This window comes from Anas platyrhynchos, chromosome 1, assembly GCF_047663525.1.
Source record: "Anas platyrhynchos isolate ZD024472 breed Pekin duck chromosome 1, IASCAAS_PekinDuck_T2T, whole genome shotgun sequence".
In the NCBI taxonomy this organism is placed as follows: Eukaryota; Metazoa; Chordata; class Aves; order Anseriformes; family Anatidae; genus Anas; species Anas platyrhynchos.
In genome coordinates this window covers 161,939,656-161,964,158 of record NC_092587.1, presented here as the reverse complement: position 1 = coordinate 161,964,158, position 24,503 = coordinate 161,939,656, and the positions used below count along the sequence as shown (strand labels likewise).

General features: G+C 35.6%; 1 protein-coding gene across 2 annotated transcripts in view; it reads left to right on the top strand.

Moving 5' to 3' along the window:
* NDFIP2 (Nedd4 family interacting protein 2) overlaps positions 1-20,756 on the top strand; it is a 47,186-nt gene extending 26,430 nt beyond the window's left edge. For both annotated transcript variants that reach the window (XM_027442965.3, XM_027442956.3), the window contains 5 exons: positions 1,927-2,014; positions 9,947-10,071; positions 13,145-13,211; positions 17,006-17,111; positions 18,965-20,756. In XM_027442965.3, the coding sequence (XP_027298766.1) occupies positions 1,927-2,014; positions 9,947-10,071; positions 13,145-13,211; positions 17,006-17,109 (384 nt within the window). In that variant the 3' untranslated portion in view covers positions 17,110-17,111; positions 18,965-20,756. The remainder of the gene's footprint in view (positions 1-1,926; positions 2,015-9,946; positions 10,072-13,144; positions 13,212-17,005; positions 17,112-18,964) is intronic.
* Positions 20,757-24,503: the final 3,747 nt, after the last annotated feature.

The window sequence follows — 24,503 nt, the reverse complement described above, 5'->3', positions numbered from 1 at the left end:
TCACATTTCTTACACATGTAAGCCTTAGCAACATGCATATAGAGAAACCTGTTAAAATTGTTACTGTAGCTAAGCCAAATCTTGTTTTTCAGAGGGAACAATTTGCATAGAGCAAATTTGATAATTGATATGGAAATGCCAGTATGAAGAACAGTAGCCAGCCAATTATTTAAAAAAAAAAAGTTATTTTACAGAGCTTTTGAAATTAAAATTGAAAATAGTCCGAACTTTTGAGCCATATGTTTCTGATATAAACATGTTCAAATGTAGTCTTTTATTTAATGTATTTTCAGTCCTTCCTTTACTTTTCCCCATCAGTCTTGCAGCTGTAGCAAAATTGTGCTAAACAAACTAATATTTTCATAATCATTTAAGATGACCATTTAGGGACATTTGAAAGTTTATATAGTTGAATTATGGCTTCTTAAGATTGCGTTTGACTGGCTTTTTGTGATTTCATTGGAAAAGCAATGGTTTTAAAATACCTTGTGATACAGAGGCCTGGTTAATTAATCTGAAAGGAAAGAGAGCAGCTGGAATTTCACGGCCATGTTATGAAGGGTAGTGCTGGCTGCCTGGAGTTGGTACAGTTTGTTCTAGCATACTTCTAACTGTAATCACTATACCCTGGTAGATTAATCTGCACTGTTCACAAAGGTGAATATGTCAATCCCATGACAGAGCTCTAGATCATTGTGACTGTTTAATGCCCTTTTAGTTATGAATATATCCATATATTTATATATATGGATAAAACATGCATAAAGTAACATTTGGTGCAGTCAGTGAATAACGTGTTAAAATCAGAATTACATTATTTCATTAGTAATTGTTTGATCTGGGTCAATCAGCAAAATAAATTATCAAGGAAGATTAAAGATTTTTTTTTATTACTATTTTAATAGAATACGCCTTATCTCAGTTCTAAGTCACTAAGATCATCAGTTGGAGAAAAAGTACAGGAAAAGTCAAAGAATATTACTCCTGCTTCTGTATAGACCAGATTGCTACTGTTACTGGCAGCATTATTTGACTTGTATCATCCTGTGTTGTTTTGCTGTTGTTTACTTAACATATTGTTTAACTGTTTTTTATAGTTTTCATCATGCTCTCTTTAGTGAGAGCTGTCATACAGAAAACTTTCCCAGCCTACAGAACAGTACATAAGATTTACCAAGTCCTGTTGACAATCAAGCACTGAAAAACAAAACAAACTCATAATTTCCGTATTTTAAGATCTAGTATTTTGACATGACCAGAGAAATTTATGCATTGTTTTGACTGATATCTCTGTTTACTTTTGTGTAAGTTAAGAATTGTCTTTTCTGAGTTTAGAAGTCTTTAAAACAATCTTAACGTACTCATGCCCTCTAGTGTCCCTAGAGATTTTCTTTGCTTTATGTCTGTTTTGCAGCAGGTTGTTGGATAATCTATAAATTGATTAGTGCTGTGCTTTTGCATCAGCAATATTAAGATACACCTTATTCTAAATCTTCATAGTTTGTAAAGTATTAAAAGGCCTTTCTGTCAGGGGAAAAAAAAAAATGGATAAAATCATTACATAGTATGCTCTAAGTTTTTAACATCTTGGCTGCATACCAAGATAGTTTCAATAAGAAAGGGGAATTCTGTTGGTTTTGATTTTTAAAGTACTCATCTGAAATAATTTCTATTCTCATTTAAGATGAATATACGATATGTATGTATCTTCTACAGCAATTTTGATTTACTTCTGGTCTCTGTCAACATAAGCACCAATAAGCCTCTTTTATTGATATGAATTATTTTTATTCTGGAGTTCCTTGATATAGACATATTACAGAAATGTCAATTCTTTTCTAGATTTAGAAACAAAATAATTTAGTCCTAAAGATAGTTATTCTAGAATAAACTTTTAATTAAATTATCACTAACCTGTAAATCCAGGAAGAAGAGTATCCACCACGAGATGATTTCAGTGATGCAGATCAGCTTAGAGTGGGCAATGATGGCATCTTCATGTTGGCATTTTTCAGTAAGTTATCTGGTATTGCAGACCTATTGAGGTATATCTTAATTTTACCTTATTTCTATGGAATATGAAAGATAACTGTGATAAACTGAATTAATGTACTGTAATGAATTACTATTACTTTTACCTGTACAGAGATGTAAGCACTTACTGTTCCAGATGTAGCAAGTGTGTTGCACTTATTTTTCTGTGGCACCTTTCATAGATAAGGGGACGAAAAATCACAATGTTCTGAGATGTAGTAAGACTGCACTGTTAACTGTGAATTGAGTAATCTTGTCATCTTCTAGTTTGACTACAACCTTTAAAGGCTGGATCACAGAAATCTGGCCATCAGGTCTTAGAAATTTTAGAGAGAAATGATGTGCCATATAAAAGCTACTTGTGTCAGTGTAGTGAATTAAGTTAATTATGGAACAAATCCAGCCACGCTTATTTTGAGGTTAAACTAACCACTAACATATAAATATGTACTGTCTTAGGTAATATGTGATTGCAGCTGGTGCTACTTCTACAATTATTCAGGCCCTGTGTATGTTGTGCATGCCTTGTCTTAAAACTTACCTATTGTGTTGAGCAAACTTGGATTTAGCCACTGGAAATTACTTGTAGAAAAAAGCTGTTTGTTTTCCCACTTGGATACTTTATCATTTCTAAAGATATTTCCCTGTTCTGAAATGCTTCTCTGGCAGCCTTTATGAAAGTTTGGTGTGGGGGATGCCGCTGTTCGTTTTAGCATTCATCAGGATGAAACCTGATTGGTTATCTACTGAAATCCCCTTTGTCTTTCAACCTACATTTCATTTTAGTTCATGTACCTTTTATGTCTTTTGTAGTCTCTTGATTTAAAAGCTAGAGGTACAGGTTATGAAAGCTCTTTAGTGTTGATATATAAATCACTAGGATAACTGGGGGGTTGAATCTTTGGATAATTTTTTATAATTTTTATATCTCTCATAGCAAATATACAAATATATATGTATGGTGACAAAGTGACTTTTGTAGTCTGACCTCTGTCTGTGGTTGGACCAAAAAAAGGGTATGTATTCTTGGGGTGAAGGGTTTTATTCATTTTTTCTTTTCTTCCCCTGCCCTATGTGCTGCAATGTCTTGTGTTTAACCTAGTATTTACTGTGGAAGTTCTTTATTGTGTGAACTTGCTCTTGCAAGTCCTGGTCCAGGCCTTCATTAGCACTGCACTGGGAGGTCAAGTGGGTGAATTTTTGGGTCTAAAATGTTTTTAAGTCCTTTTTATCAGAGCTTAAAACAGACTTGTTAGCTTGCAGTTAGGAATATGGTAGAAGTAACATTCATGCTATGCAGAAGCAAAGACTCCAATGATACTCAAATGCAGTTGGCCAAAACTGCACACCCAGAACCTTGTACACATCTTCAAGAATGGAGAGGCTAACTCGGATGAACTGGCTTCTTCCTCTTCAAATCAGTCATTTGTCTGAGACAGTGCACGGAGCACTACTTCTGCATATTTGTCAAAAATACCCTGTAGATCATATTTTTTTTTCTTGATCATTTTGAGACTATATAACTGTCAACTCTGATCAGCTTTGAATGAAATGCATAAAATGAGTGCTTTCAAAATAAAACAGGTTGCAAGGTATATATAAAAACATATGCTTAATTGGTCTCTGTGTTAACTGTTACTTGATACCAGTTATGTATGGGAATTTATATAGTTTACTTGGTGTTTGTGTTCACAGTATGAGGAGTTAATGAAAACTCGTTGCATGTATAGACGTGAAAAAAACTTGGAAAATGAACATTATATGGTGAGATTAGAGAATTAAATAAAAATGAGCTTAACTTAATAAGGTTAGATTTATGTAGACTTAAGGGAGCAGGAGTTGAAGTGAAATTTTCAGAACAGCTATCTGTTTTTTTTTTGTTTGTTTGTTTTTTCCTGGGTGGAATATGTTTAAATGCTGGAAGTAAAGGTGGCAGAACACTGAGAATCTAGAGTAAATTTCATCATGTAGTTAAAATTCAGGACAACAATATCAGGAGCTGTGGTGTAGTAAGAGAATCGTGGAAAGAATGATTCATTCTGGATGAGCTCTCCTGCATCCTTTCTGTGACTGTTAGGTACAACACTTGTAGTAAGATCCTGGGGGTTTATTACCTTTATTTTAAATATAAAAACAGAATTTACTTTTTATTACCTCATTTTATTCAGCCAAAGTTTAATCAATTAAATTGATTAAACTTTGATTGATTAAATTGATTAAAAAAATTAAACATTTTTTTTTACCGTTCTTGCCTACTTGCTACAATCAACTAGTGATGAGTAGCTACCATCTAGTGGTAGCTGCCTAAATTGCAAAAATATTTGTCTTGAGGCCATCTAGTGGCCAGATGTCTCTTCTGTTTTGTCATTTTGGATCTTGGTGCGTGCAAATTACAAATCTGTTTCTCATCTAATACCGTTGTGTTCAGCATAACTAAATAAAAGGAGACAATATAGTTTAAAGAATAAAATCCCTTTACATGAGCAGGTATTTTGAGCATCTTTTCTGTGTTTGTAAAATGTTTTTGGGTTTTGTGTGCTTTTTGCTTGAACACTTCGTTCAGAAACTTTGTAGAAAAATTTGGAAACCGACCTATTTTATAGCTTAAGTGGTGAAACTGTTTTAAGAAATTGCTGTCACTTTTGAAATCTGTGATTGTGTTAAGTGAATAATCTGCTCTCCAATGGTCAGGGCTAGTGTCTGTCAGTTTCTAATGTGAAGCTAAACTAATCTATGAAGTCAATGCAGCAAATTATGCCACCAGACCACTTAATATATTTTTCATTTATGTATTTTAGTCAGATGTGCCCTATACAGCATAGTATAAACTTTTCAGAATGCCAGTGAAAGAAGTTAGTAGGTGCGTTACTCAGAGTAACTTTTTGTATGCATAACAAAAAGGAGGAACTTGTGAGCTGTTTCTTATCATTTTGAACATGGCTGTAATGGTGACAGAGCAAGTAACTGTCATGCCCAAAAATGTTTTCTTAAATTTTTTTTACTTACTGTGCACATAGTGGAAGTTTGAATCATGTCCGATTGGCTTATCCTGGCTAAGTGACAGTAATAAAAGTTTTTTTCCCTTGTATTTAAGGAGTGCTTTAGAATATTACTAGCATTTTCACCCCAAAATAATTGTGGAATTCATTTGGATTTTTTGAAACCATGGAAGAGGGCTTTGGGCAATCCTTGCTCTGGAAAAACTAAATATTAATTCGAATCTCACAAATGGGTTGATAAGGAGGTAGAAAAGGAGAAAAATGTTTGAGACAGCTGAAGTTTAAGTTTTCATCTGGAGATGTGATTCACTTTTGAATAACGTGGCCAGCCAATTTAAACACATCTACAACTCAACAGCAAAAAAAATTCTCACAATTCTCACAATACAGAGAAATGTAAATGTAAATTTAGTTCAAGATGTTATATTGGAACAGAAAACACCCATAACAGTAGTTCAGAAACTAATGTCCACGCTGTTTTAAAACCTAGTAGATTGATCAAATGAACAATAAATTGCACACAAGCTAGGATATCTACCTGGGGCATTGCAAGCAGGCATAAATTGGGAGGCAGAATTGTAGCCCAAGACCCAGATGAGCACAGCCTCTTGTTGTATGCTTCCTGAGAAATGGTAAGCATGGTCTAAATTGCCAGTGGGAGGATTCCTTGGTGTGAATTTAGGAAACCTGACTTCTTTGTGCGTGTATTAATGCTATGCGGGTTTCCCTTAGTCATGCAAGAGAAACTAAGGGGAAGTCGTTTGACTGAAATAGCAAATGTTGGAAGGAGATAGATGCAAACAAGCACAATTCCTTTGATCATCAGGGGAGCCTGGCTGACCTTCGCACACAATCACTTCTTTCTTTATGGAAGGAGGAAAAATGTATACCAATTCAGGAATGGAATAAATTCTATGCAGGAGTGGGAAGAGCATTTTCTGGTGGTGCATGTAAACCTAGGGAAGGTATGAAACTTTAAGATCTTTTGGTGTTTGCTGTATATTTAAGAAAAAAAACACAAGTATTTGGACAGACAAAGCAGGGAATAAAGGACATAACTGAGCATGGTTTCATTATGTGTATATAGTTGCCATTTTAATCATGTCATAGACTTGACCTGTATTTAAAATTTGGAACCAGCATGTGTTTTCAGACCAGTTCTATGTTTGGTATCATGAAAAGAAACTGAGTGGTGCAGTCGATACAACAGAAGGAAGGGATCCATCCGAAGGACAACCTTGAGAAGTGTTCCCATGTGGACCTAATGAGGTTCAACAAGGCCAAGTGCAAGGTGTTGCACCTGGACTGGGGCAATGCCAGACATGAGTACAGGCTAGGAGAAGAACTCATTGAGAGCAGCCTTGCAGAGAAGGACTTGGTGGTTCCAGTGGAGGAAGAGCTTGACATGAGCCAGCAGTGTGTGCTTGCAGCCCAGAAAGCCAACTGTGTCCTGGGCTGCATCAATGGGGCCATGGCCAGCAAGCAGGTCAAGGGAGATGATTGTCCCCCTCTACTCTGCCCTTGTGAGGCCCTACTTGGAGTACTGTGTCCACGTCTGGGGCCCCTGGCACCAGAAGGATGTAGGTCTGTTCGAGCGGGTCCAGAAGAGGACTATGAAGGTGATGAGAGGGCTGGAGCCACCTCTCTTGTGAAGAAAGGCTGAGGGAGCTGGGAATGTTCAGACTGGAGAAGAGAAGGCTCTAGGAGACGTTATCATGGCCTTTCAGTACTTAAAAGGAGCTTATAAAAATTATATCAACTTTTTACACACACAAAAAAACTTTTTTTGAAAGAGGTGGTACTCTTGATGGATTAATAAAATAGTAAAGGCAAAGTATACTGCATCATACATAATCTTTGCTTTGCCCTATGTCTATTACAGTATAAAAAATTCCAATGATGCAAGGTTGTTTGCAAAACCAGGTTGGATTGTGTTACTCCATTTTTCTTGGAAGTGCAGATGAATAAAACATTTGTTTTTTATTATTTTTGATATCAAAAATAATATGCTGATCCCTGCCCCTCAGAAGAGGGCTTTAGTTTTTCAAATAGTTTATGGATGACCTTGTTTGAAATGTCAAATTCTGAAACTTCTGTAACATTTAGAACATCCTGCATTTTGTATTTCAACTGTTTTTTTTCACTACAAATCAGAAAGAAATAAGATGTTGTGAGCACTACACGATATCAAGAAGACTTTACTGGAGAAAAAAAATATCTTTAGCTTATCCCTCTTCCTCTTGTAAAGCTGCTTCTGTCTTAAATTTATTGAAGGGAAGAGGCCAGTAGTAGGAAGTTGAGCTCACATAGGAGTCTGAATGTTAATCATCTCAAGGACAGGCATCATAAAATCATTAAGGTTGGAAAGGACCTCCAAGATCACCCGGTCCAACCATCACCTTTCCGCCAATGTCATCCACTAACCATGTCCCTAAGCATCAAGTCCAACCTTTCCTTAAATACTCCCAGGGATGGTGACTCCACCACCTCCCTAGACAACATGTTCCAGTGCCTGACCACTCTTTCTGAGAAGAAATTTCTCCTAATTTTCAACCTCAGGAACACTTTTTGTTACAGAATGCAGATGGTAGCATCTGTTGCAACAAGAAGCTTGCACGATTTATTAGTCCCCATCTTGCAGACAGAGAAGGCAGTAGGTACTTTGTTCCATTAGTTTCTCCTCATTTTATTTTCTCTCTTGGTGTGGTGCGGAACTCATGCTATGGTTTAACAACGGCAATACGGAGATGAAAGATATAGACAACTTTTATTGCAGTAATTATGTGAGACAGAAATTTTACATAAATTTACTTTAGTAACTCTTTCCAGATGCGGTGTAGGCCACAAAACTCAGAGAATTTGCATCACTGACAGAGGATATACATGGAAACTATGATGGAAGAAGATAGATAAATGAGCCTAATCTTGATGCAGAGAGCAGTTTGAATATAGATTTTTAAAAAATAATAATTTGTTGCAGTCTGCTCAGAAACTGCAGATGCATTTCTGCAAGGAAAGAATTATTATTTTTTTAAACAGAATGAGACAATAAAGATGATTTTAGAAGTAGAGATAGGACACAAGGGAGGGAAAAAAAGCAATAGGAAATATTGAAAACACGTTGACTTCAGCATTTGTTAAGGTGATGCAATGCCAAGGAAATGTTGGGGGAAGCTCCCTAGGGTGTTGCTTAAATTTTACAGAGGTAGAAGTAATGATTTTCTCATATTGCTGAAGACATGGATTTTTGATTAGGTCCTCACTGCAGAATTTTTCTAGAAATGGACAGAAACTTATACAGAAAACAAATCTCAATATTTATAGTTCTTTTTTTTTTTTTGCAATATGTGAACTTGGGTAGTTTACAACTTTTATATAGTTTTTTTTCTTTCCTGTTTTCATTGTCAGTTTGTAACTTGATGGAACAGCACGCTGACTAAAGGGTGGGGAGGGGGAGGGAAGCTGTTGTGAACTGTACTGGAAGATGATTCCTTGTCTTTCAAGAGTTGGGCAAATAACATAAGGTTAAATACCTTTCTAATACTCATCCAGTGACTGGATGTCTAATACTCATCCAGTGATTCTATTTTGAATGTTTTTCTAGGTTAATTTGAAAGGACGATAAAATTGTTGATGTGTTCAGATTTCGTTATAAGAACTTTTTTCCCCTTCATATACTTTGATTGGGATTTTTTTTTTATTATGTGCAAAAATAGCTATTAGGTACTTTAAATCCTTATCTTTTTATGTACACAGTAAAATTGTAAGTATGATGGGGATTCCCATAGCCCATTAGAAACTTGCCTGTCTTTTGTCCTCTTTGGCATGCCTATCAGTGGAGCCATGATCCGTCACCCTTTGTAGCTTGACTAATAGGGAGGATGGGAGAGAGCAGTAACTTGTTATGCTGAGGCAGGAACAGTCAGATGCTGAAGAACTAGCTTCCCAAATCTGTTACTCTTAAAAGTATGTCAAATTCAGAGAGCTTGCTTTAAAAAGGAAAATCTTGCATTCAGGACAGTGTATCCAAACTTTCTCAAACGTAAAAGCTTTTCTATTTTGGGAAGCTAGGCAAACATTAAGATTGCCAACATGCTGTGCTGTAGCTGTTATGTGATAAAATGCTTATTCTTTTTTTTTATTAGCATTTGTTCAAAGTTTTTCTTTGTTTTGAAGATTTGTAATTATCATAAAAGTAAGCTTTCTCATCGCTACCCTAGGCAAGATGTCTTCTCACTTGTACAAAACGACTGTGGCGATGATGCAGAGTCTTCCAAAATTTCTTTTGGAACATCAGTTTCTTTACAGTTCCACTTCAGTTTTACAGACTGTTTGAATTTTGCGTTTGTGGGCTTGGACATACATCTAAAAAAGAAGACAGTAACCAGTAAAACAGCAGCTTCTCAATTTATCTTCATCTCTATACTGTGTTTAAAGAGCAAGATCAGATACTTTATTCTGTTTTATCCAAACTGGATAAAGCTGAATATGCAGCCTTGACACATGCATTTATGTGTGCACATAACTCTGGTTTTGGTTATAAAAGTGTAGCAAGGTTTATTTTTTGTTTTAATTCAGATTTGTATGCTATAGCCCTCTGTTTGCATTTACCTTACTTATCTAGCGTCATTTGGTCAGACTTCTGTAGCAAAGTAATACTTTCCTCAATGTTGTAATGTTCTCTTGTTTAAAGTAGTAGGTTACAGCCTGTTTACCATTTGCTTTATTATTAAGTGACTATACCATTGGGAATACCTAGGTTCAAAGTAAATCTCTGAAGTCTTGAATTACCAGAATGGAACTCCTACTGACTGTGTAAGCATGTCCTTATTAGTTTATAAGTGAAATTAATGTTAAGTCTGTTTGCTTAGCTATGCAGATTAACAGAAGCTACTGTTTCTTTTATTTTATAGTGGCATTTATTTTCAACTGGATTGGATTTTGTTTATCCTTCTGTATAACAAATACCATAGCTGGAAGGTATGGTGCAATCTGTGGATTCGGTCTCTCCCTGATCAAATGGATTCTCATTGTACGGGTATGTTTTTTGATTCTGCTTGTAGAACCAAGCCATAACAATTTATCCAAGCATCTATAGTAAAAGAATTAAAAATAACTATATTAAATTCTGCATTTAACAGAGTGAGTAGAACTTTCTCTAACCTTCGCTTTAGTAGGGAATTTACTTACTATATTTTCATAAGTGCTTAAGAAGAATGAAACTGAATCCGTCTTTATCTGATTTATTATTTTGTGTTGATCTTCCAGTTAAGATAAATGGAGTGACTCATTCTTATTATTTAAAAATCACGCAGAAGTGGAGCAAGTACCAAAAATGTCAATCGTATTACTCAGAAAGTATTCTAAAAGAGAAACATAAATGGTGCAGTCTGTCAGGGGAAAAAAAAACAAAACAAGCAAACAAAAGCATTTCTCACTTGTATCTTACAGGACAAAAGAAAAGCACATACATACTAAATCGAGTCAAAATCAAATATGTGCCTGCATTTTTACTAGCTCAGATACTCAATTTCTTGATGCTTTTAGTGTGAGACTAGATGCTTTTCGGAAAGGTATGTTAGAAGTTCCCTAGCTGACTAAGTGGATGCTAGGTGGAAGTTGGTAATTCTTTCTGAACTTGAGTTCTACGCATCTGAGACACAATGTTAAAATCTCATCCTGTCTAAGGATCTTTGGTCATTAGTCATCTTTTATACCATGCTAACTCTGAATTATTTTTTTTCTGTATGTGCTAGTAATCTAACTTGATTGGCTCTTAGTACAATTAGCGCAAGGATTGTAGAGAGGAGAGATTACCTGGTCCTTATGGCAGACATCCTGCATCCTTTTTACAGCTGAGAGGTAGTTTTTTGCTTCCCCAGGGCAGAGGAATCCTACCAGATCAGATGCAGTTCTGGTGTAATTAGTTGGAATTTGGAGTTTGGAATGGAGTTTATCTCAATGGGCATGAAGACATGAATTTTTCAACTGTGTATCCATTGGGGCTATTTTGAACTTTCCTCGAGGCATACTAAACAGAGGCCAGAACTTGCTCATTGTGTCAGTTTTATTATTCCTGTCTACTTGAGAATGTGCTCATAACAACCACTAAAATGAATACATGCTAAACTTCTTTAAAGAATTACTGAGTCATAGCCTGCATTTAAAATCTTGTGTATAGTCTGTTACTAATCTCAAAATATTAGAGCTGACCAGTTCCAAGACCTCGGGGCTGCTTTCTTCATAGTCAAGATAATAAACCTCCTGTGTTGTATCCTCTTCTGGAGAAAATAACAGAAGTGTATAGGATATATGCCAACAATTTTGTTTTAATGGTGACATGCAAGTGTGCATTTATACATAAAATTTTATTTCCTTTGCTTCAAACTTTTCAAAAAGCTTGCACTGAACTTTCTCACTCAGGCTCAGTGGTACTATAGTAGACACTATATACTGTCTAAACAGTTCTAGTTTACATATGCTTTCTCTGTGTCACTTTTATATATCCAGAAAAAAGTGTTTTGTTTTGTTTTCTAGAAAACAAAAACATAGTTTTGTTGTTCAGTGAATTTTGCAGCAATGATTTCTTTTGCTTAAAAATGTTAGAGTAATGCATGTTAGGCGAGTAATTGATTGGTCAGTGGTTTTAATACATCTTCTTTCCAATTAAATGAAACTGTAAGTTTTAAAAAAAAAAAAAAAAAAAAGGAAAAAGAAAAAAAGAAAAAATACATGCTTAAGAAAATTTACAATATTGGCTACCAGGTGAAGTGGGATTAATAATGCAGTAAACTTTCTTGCAGTTGAATATTCATTTGGTCTTTTAACGAACTGTCAAAATACAAAATGCTTAGTTTGCTGAATAATAGATATGCTAGTATTTATATAGTGATAGTGTAAATTGTTCTTTTCATTCAACTTGGCAATGCTGTTTCTTTACCTTACCTTTTTTTTTTTTTTATTGAGCCTGATGATCTGGCTTTATTGTGAAGAAAATGTGAATCTCAACGCATTGTTACTTGAGGGGAACAAAAACCTAACAGTTCTTTTAACAGCTCTGTTTTTTATTTGGTTGAATATGTTGTCCAGTATCGGCTCTGGTTATTTTAGAGAAAATAATGCCTGAATCACATGATTTCTTGGTTGGTAACTACAGAAGTGCACTGGATATGACAAATAGGATGTGCTGTGGCAGGATGCAGTAAACATACTGAATGATAGTAGGATGGGAAGTGTATGAAAAGTGTACAGAGCTACTAAATAGGTTATTTTATTCCTTCTGGCAACTTTTCACACATCTCCGCATTCCTACTTCTTGTGTGAGTTTTGGAGACATTTGATTAGCCTTTTTTATCAGTGAAGCATGCAGTCTGGAGTCTGGTAAAGGCAAAGATACCTGTCTCCAATACCATCACACCCTGCCTTCCAGCTGCCTCCCACATCAGAGAGGACAAAACTGTCTACCATGGTCACTAACAGGAACAGTTGAAATGCCTCTTCAAGGTTCATTTAGTTGCGTTCAGCTCACTGCTGGGAACTGAATGCTGGTTTGAAAATGAAAAGACTTTAATGAGTTGGGGGTCTTTATGGGGCTGGTATTCTTGGCAGCGATTAACAGTAGGGGGTATACAGAAGGTCAAAAGCTCTTCTTTTGAGGGGTCAGCAGAACATCCCTGTCTGATAAGATTAAACTAATGTGGCTTTTGGTGTTAATATCTAAAGCAGCAGGCTGCCGTAATGTGTTCAGGACAGCAGGCATTGGGTGGGGGGTAGGAAATTGACAGTGGTGATTCATTATAATAGAAAAAGTCAGATGATTCTGGCAAGTAATATATGCAACATACATGTATATACATGTATATATACGTGTATATATATCTTAGAGCTTTTGAAATAACTTTGCCAAAGACCACCTGGTACTGGAAGTGTTATTTGTATGGTAAACTATGGCACAAATACCAGTTTTCTATTTTAGGAAAATACAGTATATATGTATTTTTTAATTTAGTTTTTCCTCAGCTTCCTGTATTTGCATAAAGCATTAAATGTGTCTTAGTCATCTTTCTTGCTACAGAATAAAAAAAATTCATACTCTTCTGTATGAATTCCAGTTTTCAGATTACTTTACTGGATATTTCAATGGACAGTACTGGCTTTGGTGGATATTCCTTGTACTTGGTAAGTGGCAATGGAAAACATTTCTGTTTTGATGAAGTACTGAAAGGTATATCATGTCCGTGTAGCTAGAGTTCTGTAAGGTGTTTAGCTATATATTTTTCTTTTGCTTTTGATAGTTTTGTATGCTGTTCTTATTTCTTTAGTGTTCACCAGGTTATTACCGTAGTGTTACTGTGTGGACTGCAGACTATTCAAATAACATCCAACTCAAAATGTTATTCTACATTTGTAATTACGTACATACCTGAGACTTGTAGCTTGTGCTTTTTAATCTGCTCATGCTCATCTAAGGGTGCAGAATTGTGTAACAAAACCTCTAGGCTTTATGCAGAGAACGCAGTGAAAGTAAGTGATACCAGGTACTTACATATATATGCTTGTATGTCAAGTTTTAAATCTTATGAAATGTGACTGATCCTGGGAAGGTGGAGTCAGTTGTCTTGTACACAGGTCATGAAATGTCCTTTTCTACTCCTTTGAAATGCATGCTGCATCAGTAGTTACTCAGTCAGACAAGAGAATGGCTTCATGCTTTCTGATCACAGTGCTTCCATGACGTCAGCTTTTTCTGAAGAGGTCTGCATGCCTGTGTTCAAAGCTTTATACACATCGAGTTCTGTCTTTCTATCTGTTTTTAATTTTGATATTTCAAACGCCAACCATTATAATTTTTTTTCTTACTATGGATTTTGTGATTTGAATGTGAAGTCTGGAGTGATATGCTTTTACAGGAGTGAATGTTGCTATCCATTTTATTTTCTTGCTCTGGAAACTGTAAGCTGCTGCTGATTCAGTAGATGGCAGTCTTCCCTTTGAGTCAGTTCAGCTGCGGACTTACAACAAATGTTGGAGTAAAATGTTGAGTAATTTTTTTTGAGAGAGAGATTCTGATTGTTTCTGATTTATTTGTTTCACAATAAATGCCAAAAATCCTTAATAACAATAAAAAAAAAGTTTTCCATATCCTTCTTTCAATACAGTTTAAGAGTATTCATCAGATTTCTTAATAGCTTGCTCTACTGTTGGCTACTTGAGGCATATAGAAAAAGTTGTGCATTTGTAGTTCTTTTTACTAGTCTTTCACAGCACTTTTCACATTCAGAAGCCAGATCACTTAGATTTAGGAAAGCCTTATTTTCAGCCTGAACTGTTAGAAGACTTTTTTTCTTAACCTCACAAAGCGTGCAATAAAAGGCGCTGTTAGTTAGCATAGCAGCAGTTAGCATTCCCTTGTCTTACAAACATTTTGTATGACATAGACCAACAGCATTTTAGAATACTACAGGAGGATTTACCCCCATAGACCTACTTAGCAGGAAATGAAGGACTATTATCAAGTCATGGGAGTTCTGCCAACCAAGTCTGTGTTTCATTGTTTCAGATAACTTCCCAATCAGAACATGCGAAGTAGTATATCCTATGTCTCTTTCATAGTGAATAAACTGGAGTCTTTCTTTTGGATGATCCTTTGACATACTTGAGCTCATGTACTGCTATCTTTTTCTCTCTTCTGGTGTTCACCTATCTGTTTATGTTCCCTTCACTTCGTTTAAAGTCTGGAAAAATTTGCTCACACTTCATGGAAATGTGAAATGGTCTACTTCCAAAGACCTGTCATGCACAGTGAACAAATTGGAGAGAGAGACAATTCTCATTTTAAAATTTAAATGTTAGCCAATGTTTCTTTTTGAGGAACACAATGGAAAGTGTTTTTTTTTCTGTGGTGTATTTTTTTCCCTCCTCCATTAAACAGTGAAACATAAAAGTATGGGTTGAACTTGGACTGTTTTCCCAGCACGTGTAATGCAGAAAATATGCTTTCAGGCACCTGAAAATCTTCCTGTCCACCTTTTGCTGTTTCAGCTGCTTTTCGGTTGATTGTAGGGCTATCTCTGATAATGTCAGTGTAGCAGCTTTGGTAGAAGACTTTTGATCCAGATCCTACTACATTATTCTCCATGCAGAATTCAGCTTAATCACATAAATGTATCTGTTGTAGGTCAAAGTTAGCAGAGCATTATCTGGATTTTTTTTTTTTTTTATTCTTTGGTGTGTGTCCTATGGAGACTTGGGTTTAAAGAAGCAAAAAAAGTAAATGCTTTTTGCTTGCCAATTTCTATTTTACAAAATAAATGAGCGTAGGAAACAGTCAGGGTCTCAGCAGGGACAGCAGGAAGAAAAAGTGCATCACATAGCAAAATACCAGAGTAACCATAGAGATTGTTTATTAAGATGTAAGAGAACAGGATGTAATCCTTTGCTAAATTTGTTAACTTTTGTTTGGATTTTCATTTGAACTTCTGGAATCTCAGTAAATATGTGTATATATCTTAAAGGAACCTACATGTTCATTTAAACATATAAATGAACCCAATCCCTGTATAATAATTCTACATGGAGAATTGGGTTATCTAGTGCAGATGTATTTATGATAAACTTAAATTTCTGTTTGTGGTCAGATTGCTTTTTAAACACCGAGGTGCATAGCTAAGCTAACCAAAGACTTTTCCTGGTGGATTCAACTCAACTGAGTATTGATCTTATCCAGAGTGTTGTCTTACAAGCAAACACCAGATGCGCTGTAAGAAAGTACAAGGATTTAATGTACCAACATCTCAGTCTTAGATGATGAAAAAATGTTAGGGGTCTCTTTTTTCCATAAACTTTGAAAATATTTAACAATACCATATTTTTTGATGCATGTCAAAATCAAAAATGAGCTCTCAAATGAATAGCATGACATTTATAGTTAAGGGAAACACCCTAGTTTCTTCATCTGCTCTGCCCTGGACCTTTAAAAATTGTTTTTTTTTTTTTTCTGTCTGAACCACTGGCAGTAGTCCCTCGCTCAACTGTGGGGAAAAAAAAACAGGGACCTGCTTAGAGAGTACAACCTGTTCTAGGATAAATTGCTCTCCAGATTCTCTGTTTTATGTATAATTCAGATTTCAACCCCAACATTTTGGGCAAATCCATCTGTTGGATCAGGGAAAATCTGACAGAGGTAAAATAATCTGTTGGAGTCTACTTAGCAGAGAATGGAGCAAAGAGAGCTGTTCATTATACAACAGCGTGTTTTTCTGAGTTTGTTGCTGAAGTGTCCAGTGTGTGAATCTGTGTTGGTTTAAAAAAAAAAAAAAAATCATATGTTAGTTATTTCCAGTGTTACATCTGTAAGTTGTGTGACAATTCTTTATCTCTTGCTCTTATTATTAGAGCAGAGATATTATTTCAAATGCGGCTAAATTTAAACATTTAAAAATAATTTAAATTGTGCTGTTAACAAATAAATCATAACACAAGTTGAGCAACTTTCTTTGAACTGACTGCTCTTCTTTCTCCTCTTGGTCAGGTGCATATTCCTGGATGGTTAAATCTCAAGTCGTAATCTCCTATAATTTATCATTGGCTTATTGCTAGAACAATTTGTACTGACTTGTTTCTTCTTTTCTCTTGACTAGCAGTACATTTTTAATCTTAAACATTTCCAAAGCATGCTTGGAGATAATGTGGAACATATCTCTTTTTTCTTTTTTTTCCTTTATTTTTTTTTCATGTCTTTTTAGCAGATGGTATGTAAACTGAGAATGAGTGCAAAATTTTAGAAAAGGCTTCCATAACGATATATTCTTATATCACACAAGATCAAAGTGGAAGACTTGCTTGTTAAATTTGTGAGTGATGTGTAAAGATCTCACTGTTTTTATAAAATCTGAATTTTTTAAATAATCTTAAGAATTTGTAGGGTACTTTAGGTTGATATAATTAATTTTGTGCATTTTCTACACTTCCAGGACTTCTCCTGTTCTTTCGAGGCTTTGTCAATTATCTTAAAGTTAGAAATATGTCTGAAAGCATGGCAGCTGCTCACAGAACAAGATTTTTTTTCTTGTACTAAAGGTAAGCAATTTTTAGTATTGAGATGAGATTCTCCCAGGCAAACTAAGAAGAAAACAATACTTTCAATAAAGAAAAAAAAATCAAACTTGAGTCACACATCAAGAACATCTTGCTGTTGCATGATTTTTCAACATCTGTCATGAATGTTGCATATGTTCTACATGTACTTGAGACTGTCTTAAGACTCTTGAAATCATTAAATTTGAAAATAAACAATGTGTCCTCGTTGCTGCCCCATGTCCTCCCTGGAACTAATGATCAGTAACAAAAACAAAGCAGAACTGGTTGTTTATCCTATGCAAGAATCCTGTCAGGATACTGTACTTTGTGTAGGAAAACTGGCTTTAATAGTCAACCTGTTGTCAGTGTGCTAGGAAGCACCAACCTGCCTGCATATTAAATCTGATTGACATGGGTCTGAACATGCAAACAGTAGATAAGTATTGCCTCTCTTTACATGACTGGCTTAAGATAGTCTTGTACAAGGATGATTATTGTGTATGCAACAATGTGCTTTATATATCCTTCAGGTAGCTGACTAATCAGTCTGGCACATACTCACTTTTTTAAAAATGTTTTATCCATTAGGTGGACCTATTGGACTTCTATTTATCTTAAACTCAAGGTCTCCATTTGTGTTTAACTTCTTAAGTTAAACTGCACGATGAGTTAAATTTAAGTCCAGAAATAAGTAATGTAGCATCTTCACTGTTCTGCATTTTACTTAAAATGTTTTAAATGCCATCTTTTGACTTAACTGTGAAGCAGTGTTGTTTGTAATAAAGCAGACTTTCTTAACTTTTTGCAAGATTGCACGCAGGATCAATATGAGGTAACCAGTGACACGTTGTTGGAAGTCTGAAAAACACTGAAACGGTGTTTGCCTAGAAAAGATGATTCCTTTTATATAAGACAGTGATATACATATAAAAACAGCAATGATAAGTAATTGTTCTTGATCATGGAATGAACCTGTTAACGTCATTGGGACATATTTATTTTTAATGTGTCGTTTTGCCAAAGCTATGTGTAAGTTGAACGTAAATAATAGTATATTGCATTTTAGTAATCAACCTAAAATGGCACCTATATGGCAGCATTTCCTTTTTGTAAGAGTAACGTGTCTCTCACTTTATTAGTAATATGGTAACCCTTTCAGAATGCTGAAATTCATAGAATAGAGACTGTATGAAAACATATGTATATCCATTAGCTTTCAGTATAATGAAGTGTAAAAACATTTTAAAAATCATGAGGACTAAGCGGTATTTGAAAATTGTACCTTGTAGAGAAGAATGAGAGTGTAGAAAACATGGTCTGTGATTCTTTATTCTCCTGCTATTTAAAATCTGTTTTAGGGCAAAACAGTAAGGCCTTAGTCAGTATTGAGTGATGTTAATGAATTGTCCTACCTGACTTCAATGGCTTCTTTTAGCTATAAGCATTTCTCACCACCGGGATGTACGAGGTGATAAGGGTATGGAGTTTCCTTAGAGAGCTGGACACCTAAATACTATTTGTTGAAGTGTCTTAAGTATTGAAACGAGAAGTTCAAATTAATTGCTATCACACTTCAGTGGCCTTTTTCTTAAGTAGCCTGTTATCTTCCTGCACAATGTCTATTACTCTTAATAAACAACAAATGTTAACTCTAAAATCATAAAATATTCTGAGGTTGGTGCTAGGAAATGTAGCTTTGACAAAATAATAGTAAATTTTCACTTTTTGTGCCATCCTAACATGGGTGGGGGAAGGCTGTTCTTTGCTGCTTCTACATTTAACATCATTTAGTAGTGTTGCTTTATGGTTAATCACTCCAATGAACTGAAGTACGATTCTTTCTTTATCTTCAGACTGCATCGAACAGACATTCCTTTCCTATACCAGTGTGAGATTTCCAGATGATCTGTAACCCTCCAAGTTAATAGGATAGAAGACTACTAAAAACAGAAGACAAATTAGTGAAGATACAGCTTCAAAAATGAATGACAGGATGGCTTATGCTCAAGTGCCCACTGTGGTCATTCTAGTAAATATTTATAATTGCTGCCTTTTATTTCAGCACATTTGCATATGTGCTTATTAAAAAGATAGTGCTGAAGTAAGAACAAACCATCTGTTAGTATAGATTAGGTACAGTCAGATTTGGTTAATCTGTGATTGTTGTATCTGACAGATGTAAGTGGTAACTTGTTTCACAGCACGTGTGTACCACTGACTTGTTGACCTGAAGTTTGAGTAAAATGAAATGCATTAAATGATTCAGATTAACCAGTTCAGGCAGTTTTTTCTATATTTTAGATTCATCTAATTATATAATTATGTAGAACTTTTTTGTTAAGTTTACTAAAACCCAGTGTTCCTTGGTGTCACAAATTTGTACTCATCAATATTTTATCAAATTCAAACCAGTATACTGTTTTACTTAAAGCTGATGCTCCATGTTGAGTCCCCTGTAAATAATTCTGCATAAATTACTGTTTGAGTTGCTTCTTAGGAATTACAGCAAAATATATTTTGCAACAGCATGTTCTCCAAATTATGTTTAATCTTCATGTGACTACATATTTTCTTGTTAATTTGGCCATTAAGGGTATAATTACTGTTAGATGTAATTTTGGAGGTAAAAGCATTGAATAGTTTGTCTTGTCACAACTTTCCTCACATGGATTTTTATTATCTGTTTTGGGCTTGATCCTGAAAGCCCTTATTTTTATGCACAATCCTATTAAAAGATGGAGTTCATGTTAGCAGGGATGGACAGCCTTGCATCTGTAGCCCTTGGTTATGCAGTTAGATCCTTGTGTGTGCACCTTTGTTCCTGAAACAGAGTATTGCAAATGTATCCCCTGACTTATAACAGTGGCTCTGTTTAAGAAGTCTCCAGTTTAATATAAACTCAACACCCACTCTTAGGGTATAATGAAAAAAAAAAAGCTGTCTTAGAATGCTTGTTTAGAATAAATACTCTATCTCGTAAGAATAAACTAATTTAAGCTAAACCTTGGAAATAGCCTATGAAGGAAATCTTACTTTTAAAGCTCTGAAATTGGAAAAAGTGTGTTGCACTTCTCTCAGTATTCATTTAAGTTATACCATTACTTTCCTATAAATATCATCTCTTTTAAGGGGTACTCTCTTGTGTTCATGCACATTTGATTTCCTTTAATGTTTAATGGTTTATGTGTCTACCTAAGTAGGAGAACACATCTCTCAGTCCTTTGTACAACTGGAATCTCAGTTGCAAAATACATTGGTTGCACCTTTGGGGAAAAATTACAAATACTTTCCTCCATTTTTTCTTTTTGTATTAGAATTTTGCCTTTTATTACTAACATTAAGAATGAGGTTTATGTTGTTTTAAGCTAGTGCTATATTCAATTTTGTATCTATAATGAATGTTAAAAATGCATATGTAAACTGGTTACATTATTCATTTTCTTAAACTTTCAGAGGTACTGAAAGTGACTAAAACTTTAGGGGCACCTTCACTTCCCAGCTTTTTATGGAAAATAAAATTGTGTTATCTTCAATATCTGATTGGAAGTTCCTTCTAAACTTAGCTGTTTGTTTCTGTGTTCTTTTGCATTCATTGTCCTTATGAAAAAGAAATGGAGATAATAAAACATTGCTTTGTTTTGCTAATTAAGACTTAGGCTTTTTGTTTTGGGTGTGGAGGTGGGTTTCACATTGAAAATTGCACACTGCAGTACTTCTGGCATTACAGACAAATTAGTTGGCAAAATAATTACTAATCTCTATTCTCTGCTCTTCTCCTTTTCATCTTGTGCTTTATGGCAACAGTACTGTAAGAACATTTCTTTTAATGAGTTAATGCAACTGTGCAAAGCATGCAGTATCGATTCCTTTTCTATGTTTACTAGTGTCAGCTAGTACTATTTTCCATCTGTATCAATTTTCCTAAATTAAATAGCAGTCTTCTGACTGATTTTTTGTTTGCTCTACTATGTTTTTATGGAAAGCTTCCTACAGATACTCAGTTGTTCCCCCCCCCCCCTTTATTTTTTTTTATTTTTTTGCTGGACTAACTTGCAAAAATTCTCCTTTGGACAAACAATATGTAGGGTTAAAAATGTACACGTTACCTAATCCTGTTTAGTTGATGCAGCAGTTTGGTAGCCTGAAATCTCATCAGCAGGAGGAAGGGAATTGGGACACAGTTTTCAAAGACTCTCCAATCTATTCCAGATGTGTCAAATGCTGCATATTTTCCTTGCTATTTCCTGTGAGCTTGGTTAGGAGCAGCTGGCTCTGTGGTTTAGAGACACCTGGCCAGCTTTGCTTTGTGTCTTAGTTGGGCTAAAAAAAAAGCTTCAGTATCACAGTGAAGTTGACTGTAAACAGATTTGGTATGAATGTAAATAAGGCTTTGAAGTATGGTGCAAAAACAGCTGGGGGGGGGGGGGAGAAAATGGAAGGAGAGAAAGGAGAGAGAAAACTTAATTTTATTCAAGTAACTGGCTGAATGTAATTTCTTCAGTTTTTGTCATCTTACTTTTATTGATGTGGACACCTTGGGAAGATGGACATCATGAATGCGATTCAGGTAGCCTGCAACTCACGCATCTGAGACGATCCATCATTAACACTTCCTGTACAGATACCTGATGAAATTATAATTCTTGGGGAAAGAAGGTTGTCTCCAGTCTTTCATTTCACTGACTCACCTGGAGTGTGGGTGTAATCCTTATTCTACAACGCTTTTTAACCCTTTTTGAATGCCATACTCTTTTTGAATCTGCCTCCTTTGCTATGAATGAATGACAACAGGTGAGGAAAAGTGATTTTAGTAACATACTGTCAGAATATCAGAAAGCTTTTAATCTCTTTTCCACCTTTTGTGAATGTTCTTCCATTAATGCTCTGCCTTAGTCCCTCTTGTGTGGTTGCTTGCTTTATTCACTTGAACAAAATATTCCTATCATGAAATTACTTATTGCTTCTTGGACTTCTGAAGAGTGAATAACATCTGGTATGGCAATAGGTATCTTTCAATAAAGAAAACATTTCCAATCATCCTCAAATTGGATTAGCATCTGTGCACAGCTAGCCAGAAATGGTGGAGTCTGGTATGTCCTATATATGCTATTCTTTTCCATTATCCCAAGATAATGGATCATTTTCCTCAGCTTCCAAGGATACTTTCATTGTCTATATCTTCTCCATGTTGCATATCTTTTCCACTTTCATGTCCTTTCTTATTTCTTTATGCACTTGTCAAGTACATAAAGGACAGTAAGGACAGGCAGAAGGCTATGCTACTGCATGTTGGCTGCAGCTGATAAATAACCCACTGAGCAATTTCCATTTTTTATTAACTGCAGTGATAGTTTGTATTTTTGTAAGTCCATATTTTACAGGTAAGCTAACTTTTCAAGATCAATGACTTTCAGACAGCTGAAAACATGTGAAATATGTGACTGCACCATCCAGCATTTGTAAGTATTGAATGTGCAAGTGGCATTAAAAGGGTGGCAGAATTTGTTGTAGGTATATTTTCCTTTATCTCCTTAAGGGTCTACATGATCTACTGTAAACCATTTCCTGATATATATTTACCTTTTTCTCCCACCCCTTCCAAATAAAAGAAAAGTCAGCTTTCCTGGATTTTTTGTTGTAGTGTCTAAAGTTGTTCTTTACTTTAGGAAACTTACAAGCAGTGAGACTTAAGTATTCAAAACAGCATCAGGTCTCCAGCTATCGTTCCTTTTGTGGAAAATAGAAAAGTATATATTCAGAAGAGAAAGTTTGGATTTTTCATATGGAGGGATGGTTGCAGTTATCCTTATTATTACATCTGTTCTTGTAGTCTTCACTCTCAATTTTTCTTGTGGTCAAAGGAATATGTTTGTGAAGATATCCTTAACGTAATCCAAGAAGTTCATTGATTCATCACTATGCATGCCTGCACAGAGGCCCATCCTGCTTCATTTTCTAGGTTGGTGTAGTACCATGACTTCTAAATGGTCATTTTCACATGGAACAGACTGCTGATGGTATAATTTGTTTAACAGCAAAATAACTGTAAAACACACTTCACTTGCACATGTTCATTAAATGAGTATTGCAGTTTAATGTAATTGTAGTAGCACTGCTGCTTTCCTTAGATCCTGTCCTTGCATGAATGTAATGTTAGGCCACTTCTGCTGTATGTAGCCGATGAGCGCTCACTCCTAGATTCTGAAGTTTTCGGTGTATTTTTCCACTAGCAGTGACAGGATAGTTGAGTGAAGTCTGCTGGAAGCGTTAGTAGAATAAAGCTGATGCTAGTCACTGTGTAATTGTAGAACAAGCACCTGTGGGGTCATTGCTCAGTTGGTCTGCTCTTTGCATCCCTAGGTGACTTCTAAGTAGCTAATTAATCTGTTTCTTGCAATTTTCATAGAAACTCTTTGTGCTGTTTTTAGTCTTAAAGGATGAGAAATTGTTTTTGATCATTTTACCTCTGCAGCTCTCAGAACAACAAACTTTTAAAGGCAGGCCTATCATTTCACTTCCCACTGTAACGGGGATCACTTTTGCAAAAGAAATTGAGCCAAATTCTACTACTTCTTACCTGAATTGAAAATCAAATCCAACTTAAAAGCTGCTACTTTGACGATAGGCTGACACTGCAGTTAAGCAAAAACAGGATTTTGTATTGTAAATAATTACCAGCAGCCAGTTGTAGTGTTACTTTACTCTGAATTCTGAATTGCTGCTCTCTTTCTGCTGAGGAGTCAGTTTGCATGTTTTAGTAATTTTTTTTTTCTAGTTGGAAACTCACAATGCTCATACCAGTTCTGCTGGTATTCATTGCAACGTGGGTACACGTTAAATACAAGAAATACTGACAGCATAATCCCCTGGTTAAAAAATTGTAAGCGTAAACATTCAAGAGACTTAAATGTTTGTGAATTCTGGCTGTAAGCTGACTGATGTGCCATGTTGGACTCGGTTACATGTGGCTTGGCTCAGGCCTGTGCCTGATTCCTCCTCCTTAGGGATCATGAGCGCTGCTATGCAGCGTGCTCAGGATATGTCCTAGGTTCAAACTGAGACTGCTGCTGCATGTTCTCTTCCTGCATGTTAGGCATATATTTACAGCATAGGGATTAAGGGAGGGAGAGAAACTACTCAGACCTTTAACTCTGCATTTGCAGCAGCTGATTTAGCAGGTGTTTCTGGCAACATGATGTGAGCACATTTATGTGCAGTCATCACCCTCTTTCTAGCCAGCTTACCAGCACTATGCCTATGCTGCTTTGTGTACCTACGTAATCTGTGAAAATAGCCCTTAGGTTTTCTTTGCTTCCTGGAGGCAACTAGAATAGCAAATCCTCCTCCACTTGGACAGAGGAGAATAAAGGAGGTCCCATCTGGATGTCCATG